Source organism: Aquarana catesbeiana, linkage group LG11 (assembly GCF_042186555.1).
Source record: "Aquarana catesbeiana isolate 2022-GZ linkage group LG11, ASM4218655v1, whole genome shotgun sequence".
NCBI classification, from domain to species: domain Eukaryota; kingdom Metazoa; phylum Chordata; class Amphibia; order Anura; family Ranidae; genus Aquarana; species Aquarana catesbeiana.
The window spans coordinates 118270439-118282911 of record NC_133334.1 but is presented as its reverse complement, the minus strand read 5'-3'; the positions used below and the strand labels follow the sequence as shown (position 1 = coordinate 118282911).

At 38.7% G+C, this 12473-nt stretch overlaps 1 protein-coding gene across 1 annotated transcript in view; it reads left to right on the top strand.

Moving 5' to 3' along the window:
- Positions 1-12473, top strand: part of LOC141112292 (solute carrier family 22 member 6-B-like) — a 125912-nt gene that overhangs the window by 97992 nt on the left and 15447 nt on the right. Inside the window, exons 6-7 of the mRNA XM_073604948.1 lie at positions 5967-6085; positions 9910-10124. Of these exons, the coding sequence (XP_073461049.1) occupies positions 5967-6085; positions 9910-10124 (334 nt within the window). The remainder of the gene's footprint in view (positions 1-5966; positions 6086-9909; positions 10125-12473) is intronic.

The window sequence follows — 12473 nt, the reverse complement described above, 5'->3', positions numbered from 1 at the left end:
AATATGATAGCTTCAGACAGCATATTCTAAAAGAGAAAGTGGGGTTCATTATCATTTTCAGTTAGAAGCATTTATTAGCATTACTATTATAACGATTTGTCCCTAAAAAAGATATTGGCCCTTAGCTTTTCAAGTTCTCCTTAGTAGTAGATCTCACATATATAACTGTTCTGAGAGGAGCATCAACCACTTTAAAATACATCATATCGGCCAAGGAGTTACAAGCCGCTGCTAAGTCAAAGTTTCCCATTTCCTTTTTGTTATAAATTGATCGCATGACTTGGGTAGCATCATCCTGTTTCTTTGTGACCATCCCCTGCGCTACAGTGTATTTTAGTCTTAATAAGTCGTAAGGCTAAAGTAAAATATCACCAATTTTTTTCTGGACCTTGCTTTGCACCCTGGTCACACAGATCGTGACATTAAAATCATGCTACTTCAGCCGCCGGTTTCCTAAAACATCCACAACTAATACCTTGATATAGTCTTACTGTGATCGCAGGCTATGCAGTACACTATTCTTGTTAGAAAGTAGATTTATGTACTATGCTGAACTCAATTACCACGACACCACAGTCCCTCGAGAAACAGTTGAGATCCCACTGGGGTGTCTAGGGGAGGTAACTGCGAATATAATGTATATATACCCATTAGGTTAGCATTTTAGTGCAACTTCTTTATAGTCATATTGTTTCGTGTACTCTTATGTACAAATACTATACAAGTTGATATTCCATAACTGACATTTTATGATAACCTGTAAATCGTCAGACAATGTACACATTGTATTCCTTCTGTGTACTCTTAAATCAATAAAAAACGATTGATGAAATTTGTTTGTTTGTAAAATGATTGATTTTAAAGTAGCATTTCAGTGCTACTTTAGGTGCGACTTGGAAGACATCTGGGCGACTTCATGCAAAGCTGTCTATGCAAGTCGCATCTAAACTTGCAAAAAGTAGTGCAGGAACTACTTTCTAAAAAAAATTCCCATAGGGCTCATGAAATATTTAAAGTGATTGTAAAGTCTTGTTTTTTTTGCTATAAAAATAACAAACATGTTATACTTACTTGCTCTGTTGCAGTGGAGTTGCACAGAGCAGCCTGAATCCTCCTCTTCTCAGGTCCCTCTTCTGTAAAACTGGCCCCTCCCTCCTGTTGAGTACCCCCACAGCAAGCAGCTTGCTATGGGGGCACCAGAGTCACAGCTCCCTATTTCCATTCAGACATGGAGCCCCGACCCGGCCCTGCCCCCCTCTCTCCCCTGATTGGCTAGCTGACTTTGATTGACAGCAGCAGGAGAATCTCGAATGGCTGAGACACTTGTGGACATCGCTGTACAGAGAGGGACCTCGGGCAAGTGTTAGGGGGGCTGAGGGGGGCTGCTGCACACAGAAGGCTTTTTATTCTACTGCATAGAATGCATTAAGATAAAAAACCTTCTGACGTTACAATCTTTAATCTTTTGAACTTGTAAAGAGGGTTCAGCTTAAAGAAGAAGTATGGCCAAAACCATGATCATTGATGTTTGAGATGCAAAAGCAACGGGGGAAAGATGCAGCATAGTTCAGATGCTGCATCTACATGGGTGAGTATAAGGTTTTTTTTGTTAACCCCATACTTCTCCATCTAATGCTCTGTTTAAAAAATATAGATTATTAAAGTAGTAATAAACCACAATGAATCAAATGCCAAAATATCAACCCTGAGACTATTTTAAGAGAAGTCTTGCAGAAAAAATAAAAAGGAAGTTTACCTAAAATAAGTGTTGTAAGTGTTTTACTGTTTTTTTTTATCAAATTGAGGAATACAGAGAACACTATATTCTCTTTTTATTTAAATTACATATCGTGGGGATATCTTCTTTTCCATTGACTGTAATGTGATCATCTTTGATGTCACTGATTGACTTCTGGATTACTATTGTTTCCCATTCATGGGAAGGCATTTTTAGATCTGTGGGTCAATGATGAGGTGAGTGGCTACTGATGCCTGCAGTGGATGGGCTGGACTCATGCTGACACTTGCATGCTTAAAAGTTTGGATGCACATCCACTTCACAGTGGCACATTTTTATGTTCATTATGATATGTTTATTTATGGACTTTTAAAAAGGACAATTTATATTGATTGGTCATTTTGCACTGCACTGTCTTGAGTTATAGTTATTATTAAGGTGTTGCGTGTTAACCTTTAGTGTCCAGCTTGCAACTCTATTTAGGAACATTCAGGTGTGTTTTTGCGCTGAATATTTTCTTTTTCATTGTACCTAAATTAAAGGCCAAATCAACAAAAATGTCAAAATACCAACCTCTGACGCAAAAGACAATTTTTAATGGGAAGCCTAATGGGAAACAAAAAGTTGGATAAGAACGGGACAGCAGCTAAAAGTGACAACTGACCTCAAACCCAAAACAAAATAAAATGAAAGACAAAAAACAATAATACAGATAGAAAAGAAGGCAGCAAAGTGGTTAATTGCTGTAATACAAGATTTTCTTTACATGACAAGTCTAGCTAGCAGTGCTATATACAGTGGGGCCGGAAAGTATTCAGACCCCCTTAAATGTTTCACTCTTTGTTATATGGCAGACATTTGCTAAAATCATTTAAGTTCATTTTTTTTCCTCATTAATGTACGCACGGCACCCCATATTGACAGAAAAACACAGAATTGTTGACATTTTTGCAGATTTATTAAAAATGAAAAATTTAAATATCACATGCTCCTAAGTATTCAGACCCTTTGCTCAGTATTTAGTAGAAGCACCCTTTTGATCTAATACAGCCATGAGTCTTTTTGGGAAAGATGAAACAAATTTTTCACACCTGGATTTGGGGATCCTCTGCCATTCCCCCTTCAGATCCTCTCCAGTTCTGTCAGGTTGGATGGTAAACATTTGTGGACAGCCATTCTTAGCTCTCTCCAGAGATGCTCAATTGGGTTTAAGTCAGTGCTCTGGCTGGGCCATGCAAGAACAGTTGTTGTGAAGCCACTCCTTCGTTACTTTAGCTGTGGGCTTAGGGTCATTGTCTTGTTGGAAGGTAAACCTTCGGCCCAGTCTGAGGTCCTGAGCACTCTGGAGAAGGTTTTCGTCCAGGATATCCCTGTACTTGGCTGCATTCATCTTTCCCTCAATTGCAACCATTCGTCCTGTCCCTGCAGCTGAAAAACACCACCACAGCTTGATGCTGCCACCACCATGCTTCACTGTTGGGACTGTATTTGACAAATGATGAGCAGTGCCTGGTTTTCTCCACACATACCGCTTAGAATTAGGGCCAAAAAGTTCTATCTTGGTCTCATCAGACCAAAGAATCTTATTTGTCACCATCTTGGAGTGCTTCAGGTGTTTTTTTAGCAAACTCACACTTCATGTGTCTTGCACTGAGCAGAGGCTTCCGTCGGGCCACTCTGCCATAAAGCCCTGACTGGTGGAGGGCTGCAGTGATAGTTGACTTTCTTCAACTTTCTCCCATCTCCTGATTGCATCTCTGGAGCTCAGCCACAGTGATCTTTGGGTTCTTCTTTACCTCTCCCACCAAGGCTCTTCTCCCCCGATATCTCAGTTTGGCCAGACGGCCAGCTTTAGGAAGGGTTCTGGTCCTCCCAAACGTCTTCCATTTAAGGATTATGGAGGCAACTGTGCTCTTTGGAACCTTAAGTGCAGCAGAAATTTTTTTGTAAACTTGGCCAGATCTGTGCCTTTCCACACTTCTGTCTCTGAGCTCTTCAGGCAGTTCCTTTGAACTCGTGGTTCTCATTTGCTCTAACATGCACTGTGAGCTGTAAGGTCTTATATAGACAGATGTGTGGCTTTCCTAATTCTAATGTAGAACCATCTCAAGGATGATCAGAAGAAATGGACAGCGCCTGAGTTAAATATATGAGTGTCACAGCAAAGGGTCTGAATACTTAGATCCATGTGATATTTCAGTTTTTCTTTTTTAATAAATCTGCAAAAATGACAACAATTCTGTGTTTTTATGTCAATATGGGGTGCTGTGTGTACATTAATGAGGAAAACAAATGAACTTAAATGATTTTAGCAAATGGCTGCAATATAACAAAGAGTGAAAAATGTAAGGGGGTCTGAATACTTTCCATCCCCACTGTATAAGTGTCAAGATTAGTTGCGCTTGTTGGTATACTCTGTGGGTGGAATTGTTGTGAACTGGCACTTGGGTACCAGGGTTCAGGAAAAGAAAATATATTTTGTCATCTTAATAAAGTACCATCATATCAAATACATTTTTGGACTCTCTGATTACAATGTGCCCTGACATAGGGAATAATTATTCTACATGTTTTGTGATTGTGGGGTGAAAATAAAGCACCCAAAAAGAAACTAATGTTAAAGCTTATGTAAACTCAGACATATTCTGACCTTATTAGGATAAAAACATCAGAATGACCTTTTTGTAATTCTTGTTCTGCCGATTATGTGACCACTTTTTTTCTCCTCATTCTACAGCCTGAAATGGTGGGTGGAACTAAGCTGTAGTGAAATAAGTAAGACTGGTCCTCCTCCCTGGGCTGAGCAGAATGTAGAGGAGTTGTCAATCAAAGGCACGTGATCCGTCCCACAGGTGCTGCTACCTGTGACTCTGGCAGCTTGGAGGAGCAAGCTCTCTGGCAAACCAGGAATAGACGTGGCTTAAATCTTGGAAGACAGGAGCATACAGTGCGTCAGAGACTGAATAAGCTGCAGATTATTGTCACTGAAAAGTCAAAGTGACTGGCGGGACCAACAAGTTATTTTACCAAAAACAAAGTTTTAATTAAAAAAAAAATATATATATATATAGATATATATCCATATATATATAGATATATATCCATATATATATATATATAGATATATATATAGATATATATCTATATATATATTAGGTAGGCTTTCTTGTTAATTTTGGGGTTTACAACCAATTTAACATAAAAAGAACATACAGTACAAATTCTATGCAGACAGCATGACAAGTGTTATATTAGTGCTACTGCTCCATGCCCTACCCAATCTGTTGGGATTTTGTAACTCTGCAAATAAACTGTAGTACCCGTAACATAGAAAGATTTATTCTGATTCTTTAATTTACATAGGCATAGAAACTCCTTAAGACTAAATGCTTACACACCTTTACCTGAGAATCAGCCAGGAAGTAGGACAATAATGTATGTTCCTGAGAATGTGAAGCTAAAAATAAATCAGTCCTATGCTAATTTAATTACCTGTTTAATATATCACTTAATGGACATGTTGATGAAACTTCATTTTCATGTTTGTGAATCAGACTGGGACAGATTTTGCAAACTGAGTGCTTCCAGCATAGCTTATAAGAGACAGAATCTTTGTCTATATTACTAACCAACCAAAAAACAATCAACAGGGTTAAAATACAGTTTACAGTGGGAAAAGTATATTTTTTCTTTATTATGTTCAATAACATGACCGATGGATATGGCAAATGATCTGTGTAAAATAACTATGTAGGGCAGATCTCGGGGTACCAAAATTCATCATCATTTCACCTTTGTCTTTTAGGTATAGTTTAGTTTAGTTCAGGTATAGGGTAGAGCACATTGATGTGCCTAGCCCTACTTCCAAGAATGAGGCAAACCTCTAGCATATGACAGGTAACAGTTGTCAAGTCACATTCTCTTTAAATGACATCTGTTAATACTATATGCTGTTTCTTTATTGGTACATAGGAAGTCATATATTCCCAGAAGCCAGTTTTCCAGGGTTACCAGAAAATCATAGGTTAATAAAGTTCATTTCTGCACATCCAGTCCTGCGACTCCAGCTGCTTAAAGAAAGGTGCAGAGCAAGTTCACTTTGTCCATCCATAGCCCTACCAGTGTTTGTGTTGGCAAGTCTTTATATACTCTGTTGTTTATATTTTACATTAAAATATCAATTTGTATCAAGATTAGATATTAATACAATTCTAACTCTTCATTTCAGACAATTAAATATGACATGCAAAGAGAAATTAATGCTGCTCATAAGACGAATTATTCGGTGATAGACCTAATAAGGACTCCTGTGGTTCGTCGCATATCCATTTGTATATCTTGCACTTGGTAGGTACTAACCTTCTCGTCATTGTATCTATATGAAGATAAAGGTGCTCCTTTCACTGTTTTTTTTTTTTGGCAGTCACAGTTTTATAAATATTATAATTGTGCTCCATCACAGGGATTACGGTTAAGCGCTGACTATAAATGTTATAACTGTGCTCCACTTACCCTAGACTTACTTGTGGTTTCCATCAAAATTAGAATAGAGATGCTGGCAAGCTCCTCCATTTACACCCCTTACTTTGAATTCACTATAGATCAGTGGTTCTCAACCCTTCTAGTGCTGTGAGCCCTTGATAAAATTTCCCAAGTTGTGGGGACCCCTAACAGTAAAATTATTTTTGTAGCGTGGGTTGTCAGCACCCAAGGCAAGGCAAGTAATATGTACCCCTAACCCACGGACATTTAGCGCTCCTTGAGTGTCTTCCACTCGTATAGTATTAAAAAACCTTATGGTACATTTTAGCATGTACCACTCTTTCTGTTTGTTCTCCTTTCTTTCCTTTTTATCCCTCTCTATTCTATTTTTTTATTTTTTTCCCCATCCTTCTCTATAGTCATCTTTATTGTTCCTTCTGTTATTCTTTCTCTCCCTTTTGCTTTGTTCATCTCCCTTCCATGTATTCTCTATTTTTATTCCTTCTCTTACTCATTGGTGGGGGGAATGGGTGGCCGCGGGCTCCAGAGACAGCCCTGCTGGGTCTGCCGCAAAAAGGCTGGGAGAGTGGTGCGGGCTTCAGGAACAGCCCAGGATTCAGGGACCCCTGGCAAATCATCATTCAACCCCCAGGTTGAGAACCACTGCATTCGATGATATAATATTTCTATTTTTTGGATTAGGAGGGTTATGTTTTAAATTAATATCACTTCAATTTAAACAGTTAACACTTTTACCTGATTTCCTCACCATTCACATGAAGGGGCATATCATCCGTGTTACATAGTCTGGCTGACAAATGTCTGAGCTATTGCGAGTTTGTATTGCATCACAAAATTTAAATTAAATTAGGTCTGGTAGATGGTCATATGTGGTCACTTCTCACCAATATTAGACTGCATCAGATGAGCTGGTATTTTTTACACTATTGTTTTTTACACAGTCTGGCTATATAACACTGACCCAATAATTATATAAAGATGCATACGTGTTGTGTGAAATGTGATTCTTTTAGGGGTACAACCTCACAAGTGATTTAAAATGTGATTTATCTAATGTGATTTATCGAGTAAAAACCACAACCTGAAAAGTAATAGCAACCCATCTTAGTGGTAGTAAAAACACAGATGGACTTACTGCTTATTTTTACCTAGTTCCCTACCGCCGTATAATAAAATGACGGCGGCAGGAACCCTTCGTCCCTCCGGGTGGGCGTCATATGACGTCCTCGGCTTCCCGGCATTGTGCAGAGCGCATCACTGGGACCTGATGCGCGTGCCCGGTGGCCGCGATGTCCGCCGGGCACCCGCGATTGCTCATTACAGAGCAGGGACGTGGATCTGTGTGTGTAAACACACAGATCCACGTCCTGTCAGGGGAGAACTGATCGTATATTCCTTGTACAGAGGAACACTGATCTGTCTCCTCCCCTCATCAGTCCCCTCCCCCCACAGTTAGAATCACTCCCTAAGACACACATTTAACCCCTGCAGCGCCCCCTAGTGTTAACCCCTTCCCTGCCAGTCACATTTATACAGTAATCAGTGCATTTTTTATAGCACCGATCGCTTTATAAATGTCAGTGGTCCCAAAATAGTGTCAAAAGTGTCCGATGTGTCCGCCACAATGTCACAGTCATGATAAAAATCACAGATCACCTCCATTAGTAGTAAAATAAAAATTAATAATAGAAATCAAATCTATCCCCATTTTGTAGACGCTATAACTTTTGCGCAAACCAATCAATATACGCTTATTGGGATTTTTTTTACCAAAAATATGTGGAATAATACATATTGGCCTAAACTGAGGGAAAAAAATGTTTATTTAAAAAAAAATGGGATATTTATTATATCAAAAAGTAATAAATATTGTGGTTTTTTCAAAATTGTCACTCTTTTTTTGTTCATGTTTTGTTTTTTTTGCGCAAAGAATAAAAAATGCAGAGGTAATCAAATACCACCAAATGAAAGCTCTATTTGTGGGGAAAAAAACTATCAAAATTTAATTTGGGTACAATGTTGCATGACCGCGCAATTGTCATTCAAAGTGTGACAGCGCTGAAAGATGAAAATTGGCCTGGGCTGGAAGGGGGTGAAAATGCCCTGTATTGAAGTGGTTAAACATATTTCACTGGTCATTCAATTAAACTATTTTGAAAGCCCTCATAACCAACAGAGCACAAGCAGCCATTGCCAAACCAAATTGTTTGCCACTGTGTATTATTAATGTATACCACACATATTATCATCCAAAACAATAAGGAATGCCATAAGTCCCTTATACTTCTTGAGAAACAGCACTGCATTCACACAGAGAATATGGGACCAAGTGTTTAACTGCTTGTTGGTCTGTACACTCGTATGGACTTTCTATAAGGTTTAAAGTGGTTGTACACCCTGTACAATCACTTTTACTTACAGGTAAGCCTATATTAAGGCTTATATGTAGGTGCTGGAAATATCTCCTAAACCTCTATGGTCTAGGAGATATTTACAATAAAGCCATGCGCCAATGTCTACGGCGCATGCGCACTTTAGAAAGGGCAGATCGTGCCGTTTCTAAAAGGGGTCATGCCGTGACTGACGGCTCCTGCACGCAGGCGCGGGAGTGACGTCACGCAACTCCGGCCAGCCACAGAGCTGGAGTTCAAGGCCCCGAAAGGAAGAGGGGTGAAGATGGACGCTCGCTGCTAGTGGGGACAGCAGTGACATTGCAGGCTTCGATTTCAGGTAGACTTGTGCACGATGGGAAATTTCCTTTAGTTTCGGTTCGTTGTCATTCGTAAAATACATAATTTCGTTCTGTTATATTCATTATGTTACATTAATTAGTTTTCGGATAATTCATTATTATTCGTAGAGTGTCGATATTCGTTATACTGAATCTCAAATCATGTCGAATTCATTTGTTATATCCGCTATAATTTCTTTCATATTAGTTGAAATTCGATATTTATGTATGTATATATATTCGTAATAATGATTCGTAGTTTGCAAAGTCGTTTGTTTATTGAATCTATTAACACACACAATGACAATATCTCTTCTCCTCTGCTCAAATACAATACGACACCCTTCTCACTCAGTTCTCAGGAATGCACTTTGCCAGTAGTCCAACCTCCAGCACAAAATGAATCAGCTGATTGGACTGTAAGATTTACTTTGAGTTGACCTTTTGTTTCATTAGATCTTTAATGAATTACCGAATCATGTTGAATTCATTCGTTATATCCGCTATAATTTCTTTTGTATTAGTTGAAATTAGTTGAAGATGCAAAATTCGGCCGAATTTCGATTTGTTACAAAATAAAATTGCACATGTCTAGTTTCAGGTAAGTGACACATAATGGGCTACTATGCGATGTATATTAGCCCATTATGCTTTACCTTTGCAGGGAAATAAAGAGGAAGTAAAACCCATCAGGGTTTACTTCCTCTTTAATGTATAACACAAAATGTACCCAAATCCTCCAACTCATTATGTTATCAGCAAGCAGAGCTTATAAATATCCAACCGCTTAATGGGAGTGAGTTCTACCTATTTTACAGACCTGCTCTTTCTGTGGAGGCCACTTATGAGTCATCTATATTTATTTTACATTGTTATTAGTAACATCACTAGCATCTGAAACATCAGATTTCTAATGTCCATTTCTTTCCTTAACCAGGTTCTCTACTAGTTTTGCCTACTATGGTCTTGCAATGGACCTTCAGAAATTTGGGCTTAGCATTTATATCATTCAAGTCATTTTTGGCACTGTTGACATACCAGCCAAGTTTTTCTCTTATTTTGTGATTAATTATGTTGGGCGTCGTGTTCTGCAGGCCTCTGCTTTAATTTTGTCTGGTGCTGCTATTTTAGTGAATATCTTTCTTCCTGAAGGTAAACTGTTTTTGATGCATTTAATTGTGTTGACGATTTCCTGTAAATTCTTGTTCAGTCTATATGCCTACTTATTGTGAAATATCTTAAGAGATACTATTTTTTTGTGAATCTAGCCCATATTACCTATATCCTGCTCACTTTTCATAATAAGTGTCTCTTCTTCAAGAATCTCTAGCAATTATGAAATGGCAAATTGTCACTAGCACACCAGGATTATGCAAAAGAAAGGGAGACGTAATGTCACAGGTCAACTTTCTTGATAAAAGAGGCCTCAAGTGTGGCCACTGACATCACTAAGGAGCTGCAAAGTGAATGTAGCACCCTTTCACAAATCAATGCTTTCATATTTGTGCTTCCACAATCCCCTTTGAAAATGAATTGTGCCATGACTAACATTTCTCTGAACAAGATCCATTATAAAAGACCAGAGAAAAAACATATAAAGAATAAAGGGATGCACAGCACAAAAAAGTAAGATAATGTGAAAGAAATAAAGCAAACCATTTATTTACTACAAAGCAGTCTCCGGAATGCAAGTACAATGCAATATAATAATTATCAATGCAGTGCACCACAATGTGTGGTAATGTGTTATCACGTGTTGTGGTGTGCTGAAAGGCAGGTGTGTTGCTTAAATGTATTGCAATGTCTTTGAAAATGAATGGTAAACTCGTAACACACATCTAGCTTTTAGCTGGTTATGTTTTTATCTATATTGACAATGGTTTCCAGTAACTCCAGTAAGGTGGTTTTGGTAGGGAGAAGACTTAAACTACCTGGGCTTTAGGCCCCCCTCTTCCCTCTATAAACAGAGAGGTGTCATTGTCCTGTGGGCTCTGTTTCTCTTTTGTGGTAGTCAAGTGTTGTGGACCCTATTGCCCCTATGTCCACCTGGGAGACTGTTGTGCAATTAATGCACTGCCTTGTCATTAAACTATAGTAAAACTTGGCTGTCCTTAGGAAGTAGCATTGGCCGGGAAACTTGTTGACAGTGAACATATAAATAGGCACCCTACTATACATTTCAACTTTGATCTATGAAAGCTTGTAAACTACTATTTTACTTAGTATAGAGGTGCCCTCTCCCTGTCCTGAAAATGTTGTTATTTACTGACAATATTATAATTTTAAGCAAGTTTTGTATGTTTCGGATCCATGAGGATCCCATTGGTATTGTTTTAATGTTATTACGAATAAACCGTTTGTTTTTTTGACAGTATGGCTGCCTCATGACATACCTTAAAAACTCTATATTGTAGAGTAAAGCCTGGTACACATGGGCCGAATATCGTCTGGTTCAACAGAAACAGGCCATCATTTGGGCCCTGTGTACGGCAGCCTGTCTGATAGAAGCCGGCCGAATGTCTAGCTTCTGTCAAAGGAACATGGCAGAAAAACATCTGTCGATTGACATCTGATCAGAGCTCGTGGCCAATGGCTGCAAGCGCTGACTAGTGTGTTCTGGCGGGGGGGCGGTCCCCCTTTCAGAACACAATAGCTCAGCCGGGAGCTCGCTGTACTAACACCGGATAGTTAGCTCCTCCCGAGCTCCTCCTCAGTTTTTTTTTTTAATTCAGCCCGTAGAGTTCTACAAAAAAAAACTCATAGTACTATATATACCAGGCAAAACAGTAATGTGAGTGTGGCTTTGTTATGTTATCTCTTACCTTAACTTTTGTATAGGATAAGGAAATGTCAAAAGCTGTCATAAATCTTTTGCTGCCTGTGTCTCTGCTGGGGAGGCTCATTCTTTTTATTTGTTTTATTGACCATTATCATTGGTACGGAAATGAATAGAAAATCCAAAGTTAAGTACTAATCATAGGAACCGGTTGGAATCTTCCAATGCAGACACTTTTTTCAGAGACAATTGTCTAAGATAGAAAATCTTAGAGATTGTTCCTCTTATTTCCTGATGTGTCTATGGCACAGGCACAGCAAAAGGAACTCTCCATGAAGGGATACAGACAGTAAAAAAAAAAAAAAACTCATGTATTTTAACTAATTCCTACTTTATCCAAACCTAAAAGATGTTTTGGCTTTACATACACGTTAAAATGTTTAAAACTACATGACCATCAAAGACTATCCAGGGCACAGGGCGGCAACTGCTTTGCAAATTGAGCATTTGTTTTTCTGCATAATTCCACATTAAAGTGGCTGTAAACCTCATTCATGAAATTTGACCCAAGCACTATACCGGTAGTGTTTACTTATCTCTCACCAAAGCTCTAAGTGCCACATCTTTCTGCTGCTCAGTTCCTCTGTTATCAACAGAGACACTTCTGACACGTTCTCCGACACACGAGATAGCAGCTGAAAATTTGTGTTGGGAGGGAGCTTAGA